The sequence below is a fragment of the Trifolium pratense genome, linkage group LG6 (genome assembly GCF_020283565.1).
Source record: "Trifolium pratense cultivar HEN17-A07 linkage group LG6, ARS_RC_1.1, whole genome shotgun sequence".
Lineage (NCBI taxonomy): Eukaryota > Viridiplantae > Streptophyta > Magnoliopsida > Fabales > Fabaceae > Trifolium > Trifolium pratense.
Window position 1 is genome coordinate 38,188,463 of NC_060064.1, and position 25,859 is coordinate 38,214,321.

The 25,859-nt window shown below is 35.0% G+C and overlaps 1 protein-coding gene and 1 pseudogene across 3 annotated transcripts; one reads left to right on the plus strand and one right to left on the minus strand.

Annotated features, from left to right (window-relative positions):
• Nucleotides 1-9,803: 9,803 nt before the first annotated feature.
• On the plus strand, nt 9,804-10,947 carry LOC123892235 (annotated as a pseudogene).
• A 5,822-nt stretch (nt 10,948-16,769) lies between these two features.
• Nucleotides 16,770-24,554, minus strand: LOC123889471 (serine/threonine-protein kinase Nek2-like). Of its 3 annotated transcripts, none has more exons than XM_045938817.1 (16): nt 24,388-24,554; nt 23,597-23,766; nt 23,228-23,345; nt 23,012-23,078; nt 22,608-22,673; nt 22,251-22,297; nt 22,084-22,129; nt 21,887-21,967; nt 21,752-21,794; nt 21,577-21,626; nt 21,411-21,492; nt 21,252-21,301; nt 20,866-20,939; nt 20,173-20,224; nt 17,867-18,334; nt 16,770-17,628 (listed from the first exon to the last, which is right to left on the minus strand). In XM_045938817.1, the coding sequence occupies exons 3-16, from the start codon at nt 23,311-23,313 to the stop codon at nt 16,972-16,974; spliced, it is 1,869 nt and encodes a 622-aa protein (XP_045794773.1). In that variant the 5' UTR covers nt 23,314-23,345; nt 23,597-23,766; nt 24,388-24,554; the 3' UTR covers nt 16,770-16,971. The 3 variants fall into 3 exon arrangements, with proteins under 3 accessions (XP_045794773.1, XP_045794774.1, XP_045794772.1); XM_045938818.1 differs by having other exon boundaries at nt 24,274-24,434; XM_045938816.1 differs by lacking the exon at nt 23,597-23,766 and having other exon boundaries at nt 24,388-24,452.
• Between the last annotated feature and the right edge of the window lie 1,305 nt (nt 24,555-25,859).

Sequence of the window (25,859 nt, forward strand, 5' to 3'; positions counted from 1 at the left end):
CATCTTTGATTTTTGCAACAAGCTGAGGTCCTTGAAATTCAAGTGCCCCATTCTGTAGTGCCATCTCCATTCTTCTCTGCTTGATGCAGTCATCAAGCACTACATTGAGCTCAATCTTGAATGTCCTATTCTTTGACATTTCAATTTTTAACATCAAGTTACCTTTAGTGTTGTACACTTTCAGCAACCTATTCTCCATTACAATTCTATAATCTTTCTCTAGCAATTGGCCTATACTGAGTAGATTACACTTCATACCTGGTATGTACAATACACCAGAAATCACTGAGCACTTACCATCCTTTCTTCTGATGGTTACATCACCAATAGCTTGTACTGCAAGGCTGCTATTGTCTGCAAACTTTACATTGTGATTCTGAGTAGCTTTTAGGCTTGTGAACCAGTTTTTCCTCCCTATCATGTGTGTTGTACATCCAGTGTCAAGATACCATTTCTCTTGAAAGTCATTTTCATCCTTTGTAGTTACAAGAAGCATCACTGAACCCTCATCATCATCATCATTTCTAGCTATTTTGGCCTCAACATCACTTGATTCCTCTCTGAATCTACATTCATCTGCAAAATGACCATAATTTTGGCAATTATAGCATTGAATGTTTTTCTTATCAAACTTTCCTCTTCCACCTCTGCCACCTCTTCCACCTCTATGACCTCCATTGTAACCACCTCTTCCACCATTAGACTGTTTCTTCTGATTTCCACCACCTTTGGTATCTTGATTTTCTTTTCCATTTCCATTCTGATAACCAGCTTTTCCCTTATTGCCTTGCCATTTTCCCTTTCCTTTCTTATTCTTATTACCCTGCTGAACTTGTAATGCTATCTCACCATTGGATTTATCAGAGTTTCTCTGATTCATCCTTTGTTCATGTGCTTCTAAAGATCCTTGCAGTTCCTCAACTTTTATACTGTCAAGATCTTTAGATTCTTCTATAGCAGCTACCACATAGTCAAACTTAGGAGTTAAAGATCTCAATATCTTTTCTACTCTCATTGTACCAAACACAATTTCTCCACATGCTTTCATCTCATTAACTATTTTTGCAATTTTAGTGAAGAATTCACTTACAGTTTCTTTCTCTTCCATTTGTAGCTGTGCAAACTTGCTTCTTAGGGTTTGTAACTTCACTTTCTTCACCTTCTGATCTCCAGCATAAGCTGTAGCCAAGATATCCCAAGCTTGCTTAGCTGATTCACAATCTCCAACCTTTTCAAAGATATCAGAGCTTACACTTTGATGAATTATGAACAATGCCTTGTAGTCTTTCTTCTTCAATTCTTTGTGCTGTGTTCTTTGAACCTCTGTTGCACCTTATGAGAGTGGTTCCACACCATTAATCACTTGTTCCATCACATCTTGATAATTGAATAGCACTTTCATCTGCTTGCTCCAATTATCATAATTCTTTCCATCCAAAACTGGTAGATTCGCAGGTAATTGACCATTGTTAAAGGTTGCCATGGTTAAAGCACGAACCAGGCTCTGATACCAGATCTTGGCGCAGCTGAAGCTAGGCACAAAACACTTAGGCTCGCACAAGCTCACTCAAGCTAGCAAGAACACACGCGAGCGCTGCACAGTCTCTAGGCCTTGCCTATGAGCACAAGTTACAGGATCTATTGTTCTTGCAGCAACAATGGTGTTTGAATGGAAAGAATGAAAAGCATTTGAGTAATTGAAAGGATTGAAGAAGATGAAGATGATTAGGGAAAAGAGAGATCAATTTTATTCATCCACATATGGGGAAAAGAGTTGATTACACACACTAATTGAGCCAAACACTTTATATACTAGATCACCACATCAATTGGTGATTCTCTTAGGCCCTAACAAACTAATAACCAACTAACCAACTCTAACAACCTATGAAAACAAACTCTAACTGACTCTAGTTAGTTATTCTAACAAATTCACTAACTAACTTGCCACATAAGCAATTAGTTACACTTTCTCTTAATTGCTTGCACACCAAGCAATGTCATCAACGATATGAATTAACCACTAGAATCAACTTAGATTCAACACTCCCAAATTAGCGTCAGAAAGAATCGAACCTCAGACCTCAAGAGGAGCACACTCCTAGGTCCCAAGCCAATACCAATGCACCAGCCCAACTGGGTTAGTCTCATGTGTTAATAATAATAACCAAAAGGTTGGGAATGTTCCGTTGGCCAACGTGGCAACGTTTATCAATGTTCTTTTTAGTAGTCTCTACCATTTGCTCACCATAAGACCCATTCCAAAATTTTGGTGATCTGACCCAAAAAGTTTAGCATGGTAGGAGATTCTAATTTCTTGGATTGAAGTCCACCATGCGTAGGCTCAACTTCAAGCAAGGTAGGACACATTTCGATTACTCGGATTGTTTCCAATTAGGGCACCAAAAATCGTTCGCCGATTACCATATCTCTCCCAACCAAGGTGACTAAACAATACTGATATAAGTAATCGACGATGCACTATGCGGTCGTTTACACGAAACTAACTAAAATAAAAATAACAAAAAAATAAAAATTAGAAGAACAACAGAATGAGGGAGGGAGAGAATGAGGTTGGTGTGAAATTTTCACACTACAGTCCCCTTTTATATAATTTTTTAAGCAATCTTATTGTCTGCTTATGTCATTACCTCCCACGTGGCCAATCAGATTTGGCTACGTGGCAATCAATTTTGACTGCATGAGAAACTATGTTTCTTTATTGCTGACGGTTTCGCTATGTGGAATGCGAACATTGCTCACAATGTAGCATGCAAACAGTGATTTTTCAATTTTTTATAATTTTATATAATCACATCCTAAGTAGCAAGGGGTAAACTGGGAATGCTATGTGGCGCACGAGTGTAACGAGAGGTGCGAAAAGAAAAACTCTAACTACAAGCGACAACCAGTTTTACAACGAATTCATTCGATTAAGCATCTAATGCGTTCAACCGGCCATGAAAGGTGAACAAGCGTCTCAGACCACGGCCAATATCATAACATATTCGATCAACCTATTGCTAAGCGCAATTCTATATCAATTTCTGTTCGGTTTAATCTATAACAAGTGATGAATTAAAACGAATACAACTACTGTATAAATTCGAATATAATAATTAAGCAATTATCTAACACGAATTCATACAGTGGAAAAAGAAACGAAATTGATAATGGAAAGCATAAACAGGAACGAAATTTGCCATTAAAAACAGACCTCAAGAATCATGAATCGAGTTCCTTACACCTACGAATTGAACGATGAAAATTAGTTCTCCATGAAGTAGTGACGGCTAGGGTTTCTCTATTTTCGTGAACACTGAATGAATCCTAACTCTGTCACAATTTCGTTTTTATACATCGAGAAAAATGGGCCACAAAACAATTGGGCCGAAAAATAAAGGTTGTCCTGAAATAATTAAATTTTGGCAAGTCTGGGACATTGACGAGTAAATATGACTCCTTTGCGCTCTGAATTGGCCTCAGACTTCAACACGAAAGTTGTAGCTCTTTGTCTTATCTTTCCAATGCAACTGACCGCGCCTTAATCCGATGTTCCTAGCTCAAGTTATAGTCTGCGCAATGAGAATGTGTCAAATTACTGTTTATTACGAAAATAAATAGCAAAACTTAAATAATAACAAAACTAAACTCTAAACACAAAACATGATAAAAACACTAAAATAGCCGGAGAAGTCATAAAATTACCATAGCACAGAGTGATTAAAAAGTGCACTAAAATGCACTGATCACTGATCAGTGAGCTTGGGCTCGGGATGGCTAAGGCCCGCCCCAGTTTAAAAAAGAAACGGTTTTTTTAAAGTGGGAAAATACCAGTACACCCTTACTACAAAAACTTTTCACTTTCCCTCCCACATCGCACAATAGTACAGCGCGGCAAAGCAACGAGCACGACGACAACCTCATCACCACACGAGACACACGAGCACGACTCACCACCACCGCGCCGCCGCGACCACACCACCACGAGCCACCGCACTACTTTGTTCTGAGGACTGAGGTAGCAATTTCTGTTTGCAAAACCCTTTTCACCACTTTGTCAAACCCTTACAAACTTGATTGTTTCTATTCTTGTAATCTTGTTACCATTTGTTTTATGTGATTTGGTGTTAATAGCTTCTTTTTTTATGTGGCATTTGTTTCTATTGTGATTTGTTTATGCGTTTTTGTTCGATTCATCAGTTTACTTAAATCATGATGTTGAACACTTAGTTACTAGTGAGTTACTTGTGCAGGAAGTAACTGGTGTATTGTAACTAAAGTGTACATCTTGTAGAGTAGCTTGTTCTAATGCCTAGCTGTCATAGTTTGTTAGAGTTTGTTATAGTTTGTTAGAGTTTGTTAGCTTTCTGTTAGCTTGTTAGAAGCTTAGTAGCTAGTATATAAGCTTACTTGTAACTGATTCCTTATTCATTCAATCAATAATCAAGAGTTCATCTTTCTCTATTCTCTCTTTTTCTCACAATGTTGAGTTTGATTCATCTTACCATTCATAACTTCATGATGGTATCAGAGCTCTTCTGAGCTCTGCTGCGCATCGCTTCCTTCTTGCCATGGCTCGTGGTGGTCATAACAACACCGCCGGTGGTTCTTCCACCGTGATTTACACAGATCCGTCCAATAATCCTAGTGACATTTACTATGTTCATCCTTCTGATGGTCCTAACAGCATTTCAGTGAAGCCTGTTCTTACACACTCCAACTATCAGGTTTGGGCTCGATCTATGCGACGAGCACTTGGAGGTAAGAACAAATTCGAGTTTGTTGATGGTTCGATTGCAGTTCCTACTGAATTCGATCCGAATTTCAAAGCTTGGAATCGCTGTAACAACTTGATCCATTCTTGGATCCTAAATTCGGTTGAAGATTCAATTGCTCAAAGTGTTATCTTCCTTGAAAACGCCTTGGATGTTTGGAACGAACTCAAAGAAAGGTTCTCCCAAGGTGATTACATTCGTATCTCTGAACTTCAATGTGAAATCTTTTCGATTAAGCAAGAATCGCGTTCTGTTTCTGAATTTTTCACTATACTTAAGTCGTTATGGGAAGAACTTGAGGCCTACTTTCCTACACCTGTTTGTTCATGCCCGATGAGGTGCATCTGTGAATCTGGTGTTCGCAATGCCAAGAATCAACACGAAGTAACGCGTTCGATTCGCTTTCTCACAGGCTTGAATGAGCAATTCGATCCTGTGCGCGCTCAAATATTGCTTATGAATCCTTTACCAACTATTAATAAGATTTTTTCATTGGTTATTCAATATGAAAGACAGTACAATTCGACTCATTTGGATGAATCCAAGGTGCATGTTAATGCTAGTGACTCACGCAGAGGCCAAGGGCGTGGACGTGGTTCAAGTCACTCCTCTTTTGCTCAAGGAGGCAATAGGTCGAACAGTTACAGTGCAAAGAACAAAGAATGTTCTTATTGTGGTAAATCTAATCATGTAGTTGAAAATTGCTATAGGAAACATGGTTTTCCTCCTCACTATGGCCGTTCTACTACTGCTAATAATGCATCACTGGAATCCCTTGAAGAGAGGGAAGATCTTGATGACACTAAGAGTGTTAAAGGCAATAGCAGTAATGATGTTTTTGGCTTCACTAAGGACCAGTACAATCAGTTACTTACTCTCTTGCAAACTTCAAATGCAAGTACTTCCAACAATGCTAGTACTTCCAGCAAAGTTAACATAGTGACTGGTCATGTTGCTTCAGGTACAACTCAGCTGGCTTACTCTTTTAACAGTTCAGTTTTTGGTTCATGGATAGTTGACTCAGGTGCAAGTGATCACATATGCTCCTCTTTGAATTGTTTTAGCTCATACAGTTCTATTACTCCTATACATATTAAGCTCCCAAATGGCAATGCTTCTATAGCAAAATATGCAGGCACTGTGCAGTTTTCACCTGGGTTCCTTGTGTCACAAGTTTTATATGTGCCAGACTTCCATTTGAACTTACTTTCTGTACCTAAGCTTTGTGTTGATAATAAATATACTGTTAGCTTTAATAATGACAAGTGTTTGATACAGGAAAGGAAGAACTTGAAGATGATTGGTTTGGCTGAGCTTGTGGAGGGATTGTATTACTTAACCATTCCAACCAATACCACTGTCAAGGCTTCCATCAATAATTCATCTCAAATTCCCCTTACAACTCACATTCCATCAGAAGCCCTTTGGCATTTTAGGCTTGGGCACCTTTCCAATAATAGATTGTTAGATTTACATAAAGTCTTTCCTTTTGTAAATGTTGATATTTCTTCTGTTTGTGATCTTTGCCATTATGCAAGACACAGAAAATCCAAATTCTCCTTAAGCTCTAGTAGAGCCAATAAATGCTATGAATTGTTTCATTTTGATATTTGGGGTCCCATTGCCACACCTTCTATTCATGGACATAGATATTTTCTTACTGCCTTGGATGATCATAGTCGTTTTACTTGGATCATTTTATGCAAAACCAAATCTGAGATACCTAATCTTGTTCAAAAATTCTTAACCATGATTGAAACTCAACATGAATGCCAAGTTAAAATTGTTAGGACAGATAATGGTCCAGAATTTTTAATGTCTTCTTTCTATGCTTCGAAAGGAATTGTTCACCAAACCAGTTGTGTAGAGACTCCCCAACAAAATGGACGTGTTGAACGCAAGCATCAACACATCCTTAATGTTGGCAGAGCTCTTCTTTTTCAATCAAAATTGCCTAAAAATTTCTGGTCATATGCAGTTTTGCAGGCCACTTATATAATAAATCGAATCCCTACACCTTTGCTTCACAATCAATCACCCTATTTCCTTCGTTTTCAACAACAGCCTGACCTTCATGAACTCAAAGTTTTTGGGTCATTGTGCTATGCTTCAACCATTCAGAACCATCGAACCAAACTTGACACAAGAGCTAGAAAAGCAGTTTACTTGGGCATTAAGCCAGGAGTCAAAGGTTCAGTCTTACTTGATCTTAATACCAAAAACATTTTTATTTCCAGAAATGTGACTTTCCATGAACACATTTTACCATATAGAGGTACAAATTCTACCTTTACTTGGGAATATCATTCCCCTCATGACATTTCCCACAGTGATAGCATTCCCTGCAGAGTTCATAGTGACCCTGTTGCTGTCATTGATGATCTTCCATCACCTCCTTCTTCTACTGTCCCTATTGTCACTTCTGAACCTACTTCACAGTCACTTTCACCTTCTCAAAATTCAGTTGATCAAAGCCTTACTCTTAGGAGATCAACTAGAACTTTCACTAAACCCTCTCATCTTTCTGATTATGTATGCAATCTCTCAGTGGACTCAGTGCAGCCTTCATCAACAGGTACTCCTTATCCTATCTCACATTATCATTCCTGTGCTAACTTGTCTGTTGATCATAGCAAATTTGCTTTGTCCCTCACTGCTGATGAAGAACCAGCCAGCTATAATGAAGCTAGTAAGCATGATTGTTGGGTGCAAGCTATGGAAGCTGAACTCAAAGCATTGGCTCAGAATAAAACCTGGATTTTTGTTGATGCACCACCTAACATCAAGCCTATAGGCAGTAGATGGGTATATAAGGTGAAACATAAAGCAGATGGGACAATTGAAAGGTATAAAGCACGATTAGTGGCTAAAGGTTATAATCAGGTTGAAGGAATTGATTTCTTTGAGACTTTCTCTCCTGTTGCAAAGATTACAACTGTTAGAACACTAATTGCTTTAGCTGCTATTAATTCTTGGCATCTACACCAGTTGGATGTAAATAATGCATTCCTGCATGGAGATTTACACGAAGATGTGTATATGTCAATTCCACAGGGAGTTAAGCACAATAGGCCTAATCAAGTGTGTAAATTGCTCAAATCATTGTATGGTTTGAAACAGGCAAGCAGAAAATGGTATGAGAAGTTGACTGGTGTACTTATTGAGCACGGATATCATCAGTCATTATCAGATCATTCCCTGTTCACCTTTCAAAATGGTACTCACTTTACAGCTTTACTAGTATATGTTGATGACATTATACTAGCAGGCAATTCCCTTGACGAATTTCAAAGGATCAAGCAACTTCTGGATTCACAGTTTAAAATCAAAGATCTTGGTCAACTTAAGTATTTCCTTGGCATCGAAGTTGCACATTCCAAAACTGGCATCACTATTTGTCAAAGAAAGTACTGTCTAGATCTTTTGCTTGATACAGGCTTACTTGGTGCTAAACCTGCTAAAACTCCTCTCGATACTTCAGTCAAGCTTCATCAAGACACTGCATCACCTTATGCAGATATAGCTGGGTATCGAAGGCTAGTTGGAAAGCTCCTTTATCTCACTACCACTAGGCCTGACATAGCTTTTGTTACACAACAGCTTAGTCAATTTCTTTCTGCACCTACCCAAACCCACTATGATACAGCTTGTAGAGTTGTTCGATACCTCAAAAATTCACCTGGCAGAGGCTTATTGTTTCGACGAGATTCACAACTTCATCTACTGGGTTTTACAGATGCTGATTGGGCAGGGTGTTTAGATACTCGAAGGTCCACTTCAGGGTATTGTTTCTTTCTTGGAAATTCTTTAATTTCATGGAGGGCTAAGAAACAACACACAGTATCAAGAAGTTCATCAGAAGCAGAATATAGAGCATTGTCTTTTGCCTCTTGTGAATTGCAATGGTTGGTATATTTGCTAAAAGATTTGCAAGTAAACTGCATCAAACCACCAGTTCTATACTGTGACAATCAAAGTGCTCTACACATAGCAGCAAACCCTGTGTTTCATGAAAGAACTAAGCATCTGGAAATAGATTGCCATTTTGTTCGAGAGAAACTTCAACAAGGGATCTTCAAATTACTGCCTATCCACACAAAGGCTCAACTGGCAGATTTCTTCACCAAAGCACTTCCACCTAAGTCTTTTCTCTCTTTCATTTCCAAGCTAAACATGTTAGACATTTACCATGCTTAGCTTGAGGGAGGGTGTTGAACACTTAGTTACTAGTGAGTTACTTGTGCAGGAAGTAACTGGTGTATTGTAACTAAAGTGTACATCTTGTAGAGTAGCTTGTTCTAATGCCTAGCTGTCATAGTTTGTTAGAGTTTGTTATAGTTTGTTAGAGTTTGTTAGCTTTCTGTTAGCTTGTTAGAAGCTTAGTAGCTAGTATATAAGCTTACTTGTAACTGATTCCTTATTCATTCAATCAATAATCAAGAGTTCATCTTTCTCTATTCTCTCTTTTTCTCACAATGTTGAGTTTGATTCATCTTACCATTCATAACTTCATGACATGAAGTTTAATTTAATTTTTTTGATGATCAAGTTTGTGCTTATTACAACTTAATTTTTTGGTATACAATATGATTTGCATTTTTTTATTTATAAATTAAATTTTGTTTTACGGTCCATCCCAATATTTTTGGCTAGCTCCGCCACTGATGAAATTAATAAAGTCAAATATAGCTTTGTTTGATTGATTATGCTGTTAATTTAAATTCTTAAGTGTGCTCCTTATTGCTTGCAGTAACAATGAAGAGGTGTAAAAGGCTCGAGAGCGAGTTGTCTGATTGTCTTATATCATATATCTTTTCTAAGTTAAGTTCGAAGGATTTGGTGAAAACCAGTTCATTGTCCAAACGATGGCTTCAAGAATATGGATTAAGAATTGACCTCAACTTTGATCTTCATAACTTGTTTGATCAAGGATTACAAAATAACCTACCAATTCCAACCTTTCAATGGGTCCAATCTTAATTTGCCACAAGATTGGATCAATTCATGCTACATTATAATGGTTCCATGATCTGTTCAATCCGAGTTGATTTTCCATTAGGCGATGAATATAGTGATGTCATTGACAGAGTGATTTCCAAAGGAATTGCTAAGGGTGTCAAACGTATTGAACTGCTCTTATCACATGAAACTAATGATACTGGTTTGAAAATAAAGCGATACAGATTCTCCTTTACTCTCTTTTCTGACACCGATTCTCTATCGTATCTGCACCTACGACTTCTCACATTTATATCTTAATAAATAGCACCTTTGGACTTCTCTGGATTGAAGATTTTACTGGTGATTATGGAGGACGCATAATGAACATAGAGCCTAATATGTTATTGAAGTTATATTGGATAACACTGAAGAGAGTGAAACAACTATATTTGTCCTTTCGCCCAATTGCCAGAACGCGTCATATCGATAATTTATTGATGATCTTGTGCCCTTCACAGGTGAGTCAGTCAAATCCTATTTACTAAGATATAAATGTTAGTTATACTAGTGATTAATCTAACTAACATTTAGAATTTTACATCTTTAATATCATGTTTGCTAGTTTATGTTTATTGCTTCTATATAATTGTGTGAATCTATGAAAGTAGCGATGAGCGATTTTGATCCCAAAATTGAGATAGCTGTATAGTACATTGTGGCATTATGATTCTAATATGTTACTGGTGCAAACAGATAACGAAAGTAACAAAGGTCTTGGTTCGACTTCAAAATCTAAGACAATTGGGGTTATTTATTGACGGAGCATATGATTCTAATAAGGACTACTTTTGGATTTGCCTTTAAATATTGCAATGGCTTCTCAACATCTCCGAAAGCTTTCTCTAACTGTGAGTTATTCAACTCTTTTTTAGATTGTTCGTTAGTATTATATTATTTTAGAATTGAAAATTACTCTTACAATAATTTGGGTAAAATCAAGATAAAAATATTATATGTTTGCACATTAAATGTAATCGAGTTAGCAAGAAGTCACCTATTGAGGAATGTGAATTCGCTGAAGAAAATTACTTTCACTTCTGATGACAAATTCTATATAGGTGCTGGAAAATGGACTAAGAACTCAGATAGTTGTTGGTTTGAACGTAACTTTATTCACGAGATGCTTAAAGATGAAGTAAATGATCAATGCCGGCTTATAATTTTGTAGTGTTACTAATAACATACTCGTGCGTTTTCATGGGTTGCAAGTCTTGTCATTGAATGGACATGTAAGAAGTTCTGTTTCCGATGTCAATTTTTGGAAGAAAAGTTTACCTGTCCTGTTCTACGTATGTTAACAGAAACTATTTTCCAGTGCAGATCACCTGCAGTTACAATCAAAATGAATTGATAATAATAGTAATGATAATGATACCATTACGGGTATATTAGACACATTTTATCCTTGTGAAAGTTTATATTTGAACTGTAATCACTCGAGTCGGATAGAACTGTAATAAGCGGCAAAACTTTCTAAATTCCTCCACTTTTAAGGTTAATTTCAAACTATAACCTCTCATTAAATTGTAAGAGACCTAAACCATATCATCAAAGTCTTTTTGAATAATGAGCTTCACCAAAAAGGATGGATTTCGGGAGAACCCGGGTTTGATTCCTGGGTGGAACAATTTTTTGGTCAGGCAGAGCCGGGTATACGGACCAAGGTCCGCGGGCCGACCCCTTTAACCCGCAGCCCGCACGGACTTAAGACCAATTTTTTTTGGCCCGTTTATATTTTTGCCCGTGTGGGTTGGACCGTTAAAACCGCGGGTTATGCGGGTTAAATCCGCGGGTTCGCGGGTTAGCCCGTGGCCCGCCTTCTTTTTTTTTATATATAATTAATTACAAAATTTATCGGATATAAATAACTTGTAACTTGGTCCATGTCCAAATTCAACTTTTTTAACCACAAAAAAAAAAAACTTAGTCTAAATCCTAATTATAAAAAGCAACAACACACTCCAATTTTAATCAAGTAGACAACAACACAAAATATCAGGATTCAGGGATGTTCTTCTACTTATAATCTTTTGGTCTTTTTCACTATTTTTTACTTTGTCTTATATATACATTTGCTAGTATTTAAAAGATGGAAAATGTTAAACAGTGCCCCCGGGCACTAGTTAAGAATGCAAAAATAGTAATTTGGCATTGGAATTTGTGCAGTCAACTTCTCGAAAGTTTAAAAAGTGTTATTTTCTTTTCAAAACTTTCTAATTTTGGTTTCCTTAACCAGTGCCCCGGGGGCACCGGTTAGCATGACCCTTAAAAGATACATATCCAAATGGGTAGTTATTTTTCTTGGGGGTATTTTCCGCTATTATGTTTTGAATAATTTGGTTACCTTGATGTGATTTAGTTAAGTTGAATCTGTTAATCTTTTTATGCTTTTTTGGGTACATGTAGAAAGTTTTTCTCACTAAAATGGACGGTACAAAAATGACGATAAGAATCAGTTGAATTTGATTTTAGTTGCATTACTTACAAAGAGAAGATAGATAAACTCAATGATATCACAAACTTTATTTGTTTTTATTTGTTAGTTACAATTTATATGTTATAACATAAAATTATTAATAATATATTTTTTTAAGCTTTCATTATATCAATATTTTACTAATTTAGTTTATTTTTTGAAAAAAAGTGATTTTTTATTTTTTTTGGTAATAGTCCGCAGGTTAACCGTTTAACCCGCGGGTTTATGCGGACCGGACTTGGACTTAATATTATAACTCGTTTATATTTGCCGACGGGCTTGTTCGCCCCGTTTAATATGCGGGTTTATGCGGGACGGGTTAAACGGGGCGGGTTAACCCGCATACCCAGCTTACTTACCTCGCGGCCGAACTCTGGACTACTAGAACCCCTTTCCCCTAGGAACCAGATGGTTATAAAACCAAAAAATAAAAATAAAAAATCTTTTTGAATAAACAAATTTATGTAAGAGGGGTTGGGTTGAATTACAGTTACATTAAAATAAATAAGAATCATAATATGTGTCCTAAGGATATCAAAAATAGTAAATATTTAGTTAATAAAAATAAAAAGTAAAAATTTATTATAAAGTTTAATATTTACGCTTTTGAGAATTTGAATATACATTTTACAAGATAAAATATCTACTTTTAATTTCTTAACATGTTTTAAAAACATATGTTAACATTGATAAATAACTACAACAAGAATATACATGACCATCTAACTCAATTGAGTAGCTTTACCTAACTTTTTGTAGTAGGTGTGAAAATACTAAAACATTAACATCTTATTGAGAATCTATCTACCCCTTCAAATTTTGCATGCCTAGGAAAAAGCATATGCCAAGAATGAATAATACATTCTAGGATTGTTCGTCCAAATAGCGGCGACACCAACAAATTGGAGTGCATTCTATGAACAACATGATCCATTGATGAGAGTTAGGTCCTTGTTTAAGGAGGTGGCAAAGGATTTATCAGTGAAACCGTTTCAAAAGGATAATGGAGACATGATCAATGTGCCAACGTCTTTTATGCGGTTATTAGTTTCAAAGTCCTGAATTCCATACGGCATGGCAGAGTCATCACGGACTTTGGGATTAATAATCGCATAAAGAGACGTAGGCGCACTAATCAGCCAGGCCGGCAACCGAACAAGCTTGCAGGAGGCTGAGAAACAAAGATCAAGGGTACAAACAAGGCAGTATAACACCTTCCTCTCTCCTTTCTCTTCAAATTCTTGTTTAAAGCATAAGACAGGTTCAGAGAACATGCTAATAATTTGACTTTACTAGATGAAACAATTAGCATAAAATCCCAATGAAAAATTAAGCCATCATATTGATCATGTGTTCTTTACTACTTATGAGGTATTGAATAGACAGCAGAACAAGCTATTAAAAATATATATCTCAATCTCACAGATCAAAGAAAAGACAGAGAAAATAGTGTTATTAGTAATGAGAGTGAGTTTTGAATTATCATAAGTAATAATGTATCGAACTATGATGATTACTGTAACCAGATTGCCAAGTTATCTACCAGTTAGAAGCACAACAAAGTACAAGTACCTTATAGTTTATGTAACTTGAACAATATACCATGATTATAGGTCAGTTAGTGTACATTTTGAATTTTTGATTACTTTCGTAATGCAAAGCTAGTGCTTATTTCCAAAGTTTTAAAAAACACTTCATTTATGCGAATATAACTGCGACAAAACGGTATTGATGGTGCCCGTTACAATTTTTCCATTTTAATGGAGCGATCGATAATCACAAAAACGACCACGACAAAACATCATTACGCTGTGAAAAAAAAAATCGTTGAAAAATTATGAAAAGAATTACATTGGGATTATAATTGTCAAATTAAAGATTGAATTATCAAATTAAATGATTCAATAGTTAAATTATTAAAATAATGATATGTCATAAAAACATTCTTTTAAAACATGTTATGTGAACTTTTGTAAAAAAGTAGAGATTAAAATTGAAATAAAAAAATTTAGTGGGCCCAAAGTTTAAAGAAAATTTTTAGAGGACTAAATATAAAAGTTGGTTTTTTTTTTTTACCGTAAGAAGTTGATATTTTTAAAGAGATCAAAAATATATTTAATCCTACATTAAATAATTATATAAATGATTTTAATAAGATTTGTGCAATGTTGTGATTAATTCACACCACGGCGAGCTTAATTCGTAATGCAATATACGTAAAAAATGAAATCACAAAATGCTTCACACGACTGCAACCGCTATTAAAAATGTTGCAAATTTATGTTTCACGTAAACCATACTTCTTAGACAATATATATAATTATGTCACACATTTACTCTTCTTAACCGTATGCTTTTTTGAATACTCGATAGGGTTAAGGTTTATGGTAATGGGTTAGGTTTTAGGGTTAGAGTTAAGGTTTAGGGTTAGGGGTAGTTAGCGTTTATGTTAGGGGCTAGGGTTAAGGGTTAAGGTTATAGTGGTTAGGGTTAGGTTTTAGGGTTAAGGGTTAGGGTAAAGTGTTGGGGTTTAGGGTTAGGGTTTTAGGTTTAAGGGTTAGAAATTATGTTAGTGTTGGACTTAGGGTTAGGGCGTAGGGTTTAGGGTTAGATTTAGTTTTAAGGGTTAGTGTTTATGTTAAGGATTAGGGCATAGAGTTTAGGTTTAAGGGTTTATGTTAGGTTTAGGGTTAGGGGTTATGTTAGGTTAAGGATTACGGTTTATGTTAGGTTTAGGGTTAGGGTTAAAGGGTTAGGCTTAAGGTTTAGGGTTAGAGGGTTAGGGTTTAGGTTAAAGGGTTAGGGGTTATGTTAGGGTTTGGGTTAAGGGTTTCTTCCGTCTCTCTCCATCCAACTCTCTTCATCCATCTCTCTCCATCCGCCTCTTTCCATGCATCTCTCTCCATCCAAAACTCTCTTCATCCATCCCCATCAGTCTCTCTCAATCCAAAACTCTTTCCATCCATCTCTCTCCATCCAAAACTCTCTCCATCCATCTCCATCTGACTCTCTCCATCCATTTCTCTCAATTCGTCTCTCTCCATCCAAAACTCTCTTCATTCGTCTCTGTATCCATCTCTCTCTATCCCATCCTCTATTCATCCGTCTCTCTCCATCAAACTTTCTCCTCTCTCCATCCGTCTCTCTTGATGAAATGATCATTCTTTCAAACGGCAATCGTATTAGAGGTCGACAAATCCAAAGGTGTAACCAATAGATTTATTTTTCGCTAAAGAATATATAAACTAGAGAGAGATTCCATTAAGCATCTCCATATATACACATTCTCCACTTTTGAGGATCTAATATGCTTCAATCTGTCTCTTCCCATTATATCACTAGGAGCAATGTTGTTTTGTTTCCTCGGGAGAAAATTAAGCATTATATAAAGGGTAAATAGGGTTTTACCCCCCTGCAAAATAAGCCAATTTTGCATTACCCCCTGCAAAAAAAAAACTTGGGATTACCCCCCTGCAATATGAAGATTCTCTCTTTTTACCCCCCTGCTTGACAACTTGGCATAGAATCTTTATTTTTTATGAGGTGGCATGCATATGTGGCATTTATTTATTTTTTATTTTTTAAAATTTGCACATGTCATTTTTATTATTAAATAAATTAAAAATTAAAAATATAATAATAAATTCTTTTCTAATTTTCCCTTCATCCCTACCACGATAACTTTCATCATTCAACAAGAACAACAACATCAACACCACCAAGAACAACAACAACATCAACAAAATCATCAACACCACCAAGAACAACAATCCAAAAAGAACCCAATTTTTTTTCTTGCAAAAATCAATCTCGGTAAACCCAGAAATATAATCATAAATTTCTTTTGTTCTTCTATTCTTCATCCCTTTGCAACAACCCAATTTCTTCCTAACCCAAAAACATAATTCTTCTTCCCAATTCTTCATCCCATCAATTCAATCCATAACCCATAAATTCAAAAACTCAGTTTCTACCTTTATAGGAAATTCGGTTCCTAGTTCCTGTCTTTGTTCTTCATCAATCATTTGTTTCGACGAATTCGGCGGAGTGATTCGGCGGATTTCTAGGTTTTATTTTAGAGAAAAAGGATTCTGGGATTCTGAGTTTGTGTTAGAGAAAAAATAATTTTGGGTTTTGTGAAACAATGGATTAACATATCTTTTTGAATTAACATATTTTATTTTTAATAATTTTTTTTGACACAATATTTTTTATTTTTTTAAAAACTAATTAAGTGGAATTTTTTAAATATTTGTCACCAATTTATTTAATAATAAAAATGACATGTGCAAATTAAAAAAATAAAAATGAAATAAATGCCACATATGCATGCCACCTCATAAAAAATAAAGATTCTATGCCAAGTTGTCAAGCAGGGGGTAAAAAGAGAGAATCTTCATATTGCAGGGGGTAATCCCAAGTTTTTTTTTTGTAGGGGGTAATGCAAAATTGGCTTATTTTGCAGGGGGGTAAAACCCTATTTACCCTTATATAAATATGTAAAAACCAAGATGTACAGGTTGTAATCATGTTGGTGCTATAAAGATGTGAATCAATCTTACAATTGATGTGCAGTATTATATTATTTATTCCATATTAAAAACTTAATCAAACCTCATGAAAAATACCAATGCAGATAATCAAAACAACTCTTCAATCTTCATATGTCATTGCCAAATATACAACAAAATTAATGTAAACTATCCCATGCAATGATCACGTAAGTGTATGAGGAAACCTTAGATCACAGTTTTGTTTAAAGCTCTTGGCCAACCAAATAGCCGTTTCCCTTGGAGAAACCTTCTCAGGCCCAAACGGCTTCAGCAATACACCAAGCTCATCAAACCTATGTTGTTGTAGTAGTCTAGCACTGAACTCCAGCAGCCCCTCCAACGCATCAGCACGTTGCTGGTATGACGAGGTGTCAAACCGATGCTCGCGCGACTCAGATGAGGAGCGGCTTGAAACGCCAGCTGTAACATAGTTAGAGCATTCACTGGCACTGCCATTTGTAAATGGAACACCAGTACCAGCTTCAGCGGTGCTAGTAGGGACAGTAACTTTTTTGTCCACCAGGATTGTACACTTGTCCTTTGTGATTGTGCAATCAGCACTCCCTGCTGTGCTAGAAAAACATTTGGCTGATGCTGATGATGATCTGCGAATAACATGAAAGAATGGATCCTCGTAGGAAGCCATTGCGAATTCTGCAATCCTGTCAATTTGCGGTGCATCAACAGAAACATCAGGAGAATCCACATAACCAACATCAGTGTAGAAGTTTGTTGTGTTCCTGCCTCTTGTAGGAATCGGAAGGGATGCTCTCCAAGTTGGCGTGGAAGACTTACCAGATGGTGCACGGGGAACCGGAAGCTGAATCAATAAACAAAAAGTGAAATCAATAAAATAGCCTTGATTCTCTAGTAACATGTGAAACTCTTCATTGAGTAATACATTGTAAATCTCACCACCAATTATGCTCTACAGGAAATTTAAACAAGGCTATTATTAATTGAAGTTTGGCATTTGATCCAATCTCATCAGCATAAATATAATTTCATAAATCAAAGCCATCGAGAGAAATGATAAGATATGCAGAGGACTAACTTACTGATTCACGCTTTGAACCGGTAACATATATCTTTGGCTGTGCTGTTGTCTGCCTTCTGGCAGAAGCGGATTCCTTAGCTACTCTAAGTCGTGGTGTTCTTTCCCCAGTTGAGGACTTTATGGCTTTTGATTTGTTAGTATTGCAGTGATCACGGACAACACCAGCAGATAAGTCATAGAGCTTCTCTACTGAACAATTGGATAATCCTTGAGCTCTTTGAATAGAAGAATATTGAGAACTTTGTTCCGTTCCAGAAATACTGGGATTCAATGCCCTGTGATTGTTTAGTGACAAGTACCTGTCTTGGTCAGAAAGAGTAGAAACAGATTCTGGCTCCACAAACCGAGTTCTTCTTGCATAGTTTGACTCGGGCCATTGGAATGGAAAAGTACTTCTGGGGCTATTTAGTTTTTGGTGAACTTTAAGAATGTAAGGCTGAAGATGTGGATGATTTAGTAACTCTCTGGCCTGTTAAAACAAAATGTGCTTGAGTTGTTTTGACTATATTCAATAAAATAAAGTTAGCGGCGGTACTAAATGCACATTTTACATATACTAGTCATGCAATGGTAGTAAAAAAAACAAAGAGAACTTCAGCAAACAGTTAAATTTGCAATTATAGCAGCATCACAAATAAAATGCGTTAATCGACTTTAAAATGTTCACTTCACGAAACAGAAGAGGTGGACTTATAACAATGGTGATTACAAAGACAACAACAACAAATTAAAACTGTTATATTTAATCAGCACAAATTGACAGCATCCAAAAGTATGGTTAAAATGGAAATGCAGTGCAAAGGATTTATAGATCAAAACAAATAGTAGTAAATTCCAAGTAACTAGTGTTTTCACTTTTGACGTGCATGCTAATACACATACCAGAGACTTTAATTTAACTATAAATTTAGAGTAATGCTAAGGACACACCCCTTTAACACACACCAATCACAATTAGCCATGTCATCCCATTTTAATTTCCTTTTACCTGTTACCTGTTCATTTTGGATACCATCTTTTTTTTCTTTTTTTTTTTTTATTTTAACTTCGTCTTCTTCAACGATGACTGTTCATGTTCTCTCATGTTCTCACAAATCTCATATATGTCAAGAAGGAAATCTTGCATTTCAGCAAAATTGAATCAAATGGAACACAAAGTGATGCAACTTGTTGCATTCAGATCGAAAGTATTATTCCTTGTTTAGATTTTGTGCATACGACTCAATTCTTTTCTTCTCTGCCATTTCCATTATTGACTAAAACATAAAATTACTTTCCAAAACATGCAACTTATGATGAATCTGTAACTAGATCTGAAAAATATTGCTACAAATACAAAACCCATCTCATCAAATGACCACAGGAACTCTCGACCAAGACATTGATGGTCATCGGAGCTTACAAAATGACGATACGATGGCGGTAACAAAAACGTCTTGGGTTAAGTTGAACCTTGCGAGAAAGACGATGAGCTTGCACAATACAAATCAGAAAGAGTTAAGGAGCCATGGACATATCGAAAGGGAAGGAGCCATGGAACCATGTATAGAAGAAGAACCGACAATTTGCAGTTTATTATTATTATTTTTTTTCAAAAAAAAAAACAAAGTTTTTGTTGTTGAACAACTTGTTCTACCGGTTAACAAGTAAAAGGAAATTAAAATGGAATGACATGGCAAATTGTGATTGGTGTGTGTTAAAAGAGTGTGTTAGAGGGTGTGACCCTAGCACTACTCTTACTCATAAATTTATATTGTTTTTGGTTAACTCATGCTTGCTCAGAAAATATTTCCCCTTTTCTAACTGCATGTTCTTTTCCTTAAATAATTCCAGGTTTATCATGACTAATTTAATAAGTTTTGTTAAGTTCCTGAAATCCCATTTGACACAACATCACCATATATATCTGTAGATAGACAATGTAATTCTAGATTTCTCTAAGTTTGTTAACCAATAGTGGGTTTCCTTCATTGTAGCATAGGAAGCTGGAAGAGCAGTGTGCCATAAGAGAGCCTGACAAAGAAATGCCAGACAGATAATCAAGTAGAATTTATATCGTACAACACATAAGGTGAAAAACTAAAAGCTAAAATTATTTTTAAAAATGGAAGTGAAAAATTGAGCACAAAATCAAAATCTGCATCTAGATTAATCAGACTGTGATGACATCTGGCTCATAAGCATCACTTAAAGACAATCAGAAACTACAAAGACAATGATATCTGCATATCACATTTTTGTACGAGACTAGTTCATATCTATTATCTATGTCTTGATAAATACAAATACCCAAAAAATAAAACTCACAGTTGGCCTTAGCTCTGGATTTTTCCGCAGCATGCTTTTAACAAGCCCTCGGCTGAAAGAAGAAGTATATCACAATATATTACTAACTGAGGTAGATAACTTGAGTGAGAAAATTTATAAATGCAAAAGATTAAATGACCAAGAATGAGAATTAATACGTAAGATATAGAGGCCAACGGGGTACATCAAGAGTTAAACAGAAAAGGAATGCTAATTGCTAAAATATGGAACTATAATTGCAAAATGAACAAATCACATGACTGAGTTACATCCCATCCTTCTAGTTTGGTCATAATGAATGGTAATGTTATCTTAATCGATCATATAGAATTAGAAAGACGCTGTCAAGTTTTAATAGCTTGACTCTTAACAATCAACGTGATCAATTTATCACTTCATTCATGCACCAAAGAAAACATACATTACCAATTCCACAACAAAATTTAGTAACATATCAAGGAGGACATAAGATGCGATGTAGGTTTGATAAACAGTGAACGAGCGAATGGATAGGATGGTCATTACACATTACTAATTTGGTAAGTATCTGCATGTATGCATGCGTACATCAACCAACCATTGACCCTTTTCAATTTTAGTAGGTATGGACACAAATATATAAGTTCAACAAAAGCAGGAAATATAGAGATAATTGAATAATAACTTAAGATTATTATGGAACAAAAGACTCACAAAGCACTAGAGTACATAGTTGGCAGTGGAGATACTATAGACTTGTTTATTTTGTGAATCAATGCTTGTATGTCCTGCTCAGATGAAGACAACACACAAAAATTAATAATTAACAAAAGAAAGTCAATAAATTTAAGTTGCGCTCCAAGCTTTAGAAATGTGAAATATTGAAAATCATTGTCAATAATCCATCATAAAAGAATGAGAAGAAAATGCTTTCCAAACTAATATAATTCAAAATCTCAGACACCATCATGAATGTTTGAGTTTCAAAAGAACTACTGCAAAACCAGGGAAGTATACTGCACAAAATTCAAAAAGCTTTGCTAATAACACTTCATTTGTTTTAAAAATGGTGAATAAAAAAGCTTAAGATTTTGACTTACAAAAGCTTTAAAAGCTGGTCTGTGAGCAGCCATTTCATAAACACAGCATCCTGTTAAATATTATAAGTCACAACAAGTTACAAATACAATTAAAAATATATTGTAAAACATGAAAAAGAATAAAAGGGATTAAAGGGAGTACAAAGAAATTTATCATACCCAAAGACCAGATATCTGATTTAGAGCCATAGGGTATATCAGCAAGAAGCTCAGGGCACATATAACTTGGAGTCCCAACAATCTAAGTTTAAGGCAAGAAAAAAAGTTGCTAACCAAAAATAAAACGAAACAATAAATAACATGGTACTTTTGCAGTATTACTCACTGATGAAGCAAGATCATCAGATGTCAACATTTTAGCGAGACCAAAGTCACCTGCATTGAACATGCACAGCGTAAGGATAACATACTATAAATCAAAAGGCAATAGAGACATCCAAACTCTTAACATTAATTAAGTCTAAGAGCAGTGTGAGAATAAAATGAGCAAGGCCATTTACCTAGACGTATATCTTGATTTTTTGTCAAGAATATATTTGAACACTGAAACAGACGAGGAAATAACATCACAAAGGTGGTTCTTAAAGGCTATATAACATCTATCTATTATTATTGAGCTTAAAGAAGTCTTTTACCTTGACATCGCGATGAAGAATATGATTTACATGTAAGTAATCAAGTGCCATCAGCAACTGGACAAGCCACTTGCAGAGTTTCTGCAAAAAGTTAACAGATATCAATTATGTCATATAGTTCCAATAAGCATTGAAATAGGAATGAAAGTTATCCATCAGGCTCAGAAGTGAAGCGAGTTGCAGCAAGAGTAACCAACCTCTTCAGAAAAGTTAACACTATTGGCCTTTTTTATAGCTTCAGCCCTGGAGACATCATAGACTAATTATCAAAAGACTGCATAAATTGACAAGTAAAATATAAAAACGTTGTCACAAATGCTCTGACTTCCTCAAATACTCGAATTCAATGTCAAACATGACTTACATATCTCCTCCTTCACAATAGCCGATGATAATACATACAAAACAACCCTGGAAATAAAGATACCAGCTTGCTAAGTATCATAAATCAATCAAGATTATAAACTCATATGACAGGTTCCAAGAGAAGTTGTTCAGTTAAAACTTAAGATATCCCTTGGTATGCGAAAACAATAAGCATTCCTAAGTCCAAAATACATCACATATGTCTAAAACAGAAAAGTTTAGACTTCCTTCTCCAGTTTCCCATCATTTTTAGTAAGTTAAGCAAAACACACATGCGCCAACGTGCACGCACACATCGAAAACATGAAGAGCCATAAATTTAGAAGGTTCCAATTGAATTGAAAACAAGGCTAACCTTTTCTACCCAAGAATCTTTGTACTCCACAATAAATGGGTTGCGAACTTTAGATATAAGCTCCATCTACAAAACAAGAAACCAGCGTTGGATCTTAAAAATCTAATGTAAAAGACAATATAAATATCATTTTCACATTTTATGATATAAAACAACAGGTAATAATAAATTCACTTTAATAGAAAATTCAAATGTAAAATTGATTAAAATGAACAAAGGTAGGCTTGAAGATCAACCTAAAAAGCATTCATGCTGCAAAACATCAAGAGGTAAGATATAATAAATATACAAGAATGACTGTGCCATTTTCAACATCAAATCATGTTAAACCCCAAAGAAGGATGTAAGCCACTCAAGAACATGATTCTATTTTCCTCAAATAACTGACAAAAGGGGTGGATTACCTCCTGATGGGCCGACCTACGGGTTCTGTCAGTTTGGCGAGCAAGACGGATCTTCTTGAGGACATACCTAAAATGTAAATAACATAAACATATATTTAAAAAATTATATAACAGCTTATCAATATAGTAAAATGCATAAAAAGTTCTCATTTAAATACTCATATATAATTTATACATACAAAAAGGATACATAATATCATAAATCACAATACTCACTTTTTCTTTTCATGCTTGTGCCTCACAAGCAGAGCAGAACCAAATGCACCTTTACCGACCTGTTCTAGAATTTCATACTGCTCCATTTGAACTTAATCCACTTCACCTCTTATCGTCACTGACAGAGTGGCATTCCGGAAAGAAAATCATAGCAACATTGAGTTCATCATCACAAGCATTATCACCAGAAACACACATAACGTAACATAATTTACTAATGCTACAACTACAAGTATGTCAAGCTATTCACAAAAACAATAAAAAATAACCAGAAAACATTATACACAAAATCTTCTCGCAGCCTAAGACACATATATTGTAGCAAATAGCAACACTCTTTAGTAACCAAACTACACATAAAAAATTTACCTGACAACAGCTTCAACAGATAAATTGAAAATTCAATTTTTAGCTCCAGAAAGAACCAATTCAGTTCCACAAGTTACAGCCACAAAACACGGGTTTATGAGGATTCAATTCAACACTTAGAATGGTAACCGGTAAGTGAAAAGCTCTACCTAATTCCAGAAAAACAAGACCTAGACATAGAAATATAACAAGATTGTTATCAGATAAGCAATTAACACTCTCTAACAAACATGTACCTCCCTCATTAAGAGACTTATCATTTCAAAACTAGTTTCAAAACTAACCCAAGTTTTTAAAATTATCAAAGCCACACAAGTAGTTGTATAACTAAGAAACATAAATAATACCAACCATACAAGATGTATAACTTCCCTTAATTATTCATTATTATTCATTATTCATAACAAACGTATGTGAAGTTTGTTTGACCAACCCCTTTCTTTTTCAATGATTTATAATTCATTACTAAGCTTACCACACACATGCAATCCAAAAATAGAAATTCAGTTTTTAAGTTAAAAATTTAAACTTTCTAATTTAAAATTGTAAAAAAGGAGAAAATGATATACTTCATGATAAACCCTAGTTACATAGATATGAGCATAGTTGAAAGCATCAATAAGAAATGAAAAAAAAATAATATTGAAATTTGAAAATTGAAATGAAAAGAGAATTACCAGTAACAGAAACAAAAAATCATGAAGGGATTAAAGAACAAGATGTTTAGAGGATTAGAGACAGAAAAGAACAAGATCATGCATAGGGAAATTTGATGTTTAGAGGAAAAGAACCTGAATTTTGTAAAGTTGCTGAGAAATTTGAAAAGTGTGCTGCACCAGTATATGTTATAAGAATTAATACATATAATAATCTATGATATGACATGTGATGATATAATAATTATACTATTTTTATTTTGTATTGTATTGATTCTTTGATTCGCACGAGAAAAAGTTCCGCTAATCTAGAATTCAATTGCGAGTTAAATAATGTTTGACTAAAAATTATTCTTAATAGAAATCGAATTTAGATTCTCTCAAACTATTCGTGATTATATCATATTTTTAGGGAAGGAAATTGTTGTGCTGATAAGCTTGCAAATTTTAGTTTAACGTTTCGGGAAGATCACTGGTGGGATAATGTTCATAGTTTTATTGGTGATGACTTTTTTCGCAATAGGATAGCTTTGCATTCTTATAGATTCAATTGATTGTTTTTCTTGGGTTTTGGCCTAGTCCCCAAATGTTCAATTGTTTTGTTTCAATAAATTTTTATGTGTGGTGCTGCAAATAATTGGTGGTGCTTGGGGTGTCAACATAGTTGGGATGTCAAGTTTCTACAACTGATGTCTTTGCACTACACTAGCCTTTGTATAAAAAAAAAAGGAAAAAAAAATTATTCAAAAAAAAAAATTATATTTTTCCTGATTCTTTTTATAAGATACAACTAGATCAACAAAAATTGATATATCTAGATCGTATTATGAATCAGATACATTAACTTTTGTTGTTGACTCAGTTATCTCCCGTAAAAAGAGACGAGGACAGTACTGTTTTGTTTGATTTAGAATTTAAAATGTATGAATCAATGATATTGTTTTGAATTTAAAATGGAGCAATCAGTGTTAGGAAAAGAGAGAGAGCGCCAAAAAAGAACAAGAATTAGAGTAGACGCGAAAGCGATGTATGAATTTAAAAATGATGAGATGAGATGAGGGGGGGTCCAAAGAGCAAAGCGTGTGGGTGGGTGAATGATGTTAGAATAGCACTGAATAAAGAGACAAAAAGTAAGTAAGGGGAGGTGAACTATATACCCCAATTTACATCTAAATTGGATTCCCACCATATTTCATAGTAATTTTATTTACTTTTTTGTATGTTTAGCTCAATAATTCATATTCCTCTTCATGCATAGTGATGGTACTGCATTGTTTTCAGATTGATTCTCAGCCAAAGAGTGATGGATACATGAGTTTAGGTAGACAAATTTCCTATTTTACTGCTTTCTTCGATTTTATATATAAGGAACATTTTTAAAAAAAAAATAAAAAATTATCATTTTTATAAGAAACACTTTTTAAATTTATTTTTTATTAAGTAGATAATTCTTTATATACCTTTATTAAATTGTATAAAATGCAATGTTATGCATTAATTATACAGACACATTTTCAAGGTTAGTTTTGGAATAACACATACTATTTTAGAATTTTTAATAAAAAAAAAATAAGCCTCCTTGATATGTGTGTTTTTCTCAATGTGTT

What these genes read in the sequence shown, in the direction of transcription:
- LOC123889471 (XM_045938817.1), bottom strand. Translation starts at nt 23,313, where the DNA reads ATGGAGCAGTATGAAATTCTAGAACAGGTCGGTAAAGGTGCATTTGGT. An exon ending in GTGTTAACTTTTCTGAAGAG is followed by an intron (nt 21,968 to 22,083) that starts GTTGGTTACTCT and finishes AACTTTTTGCAG; the next exon opens with AAACTCTGCAAGTGGCTTGT. An exon ending in CCGGTTCAAAGCGTGAATCA is followed by an intron (nt 17,629 to 17,866) that starts GTAAGTTAGTCC and finishes TTATTGATTCAG; the next exon opens with CTTCCGGTTCCCCGTGCACC.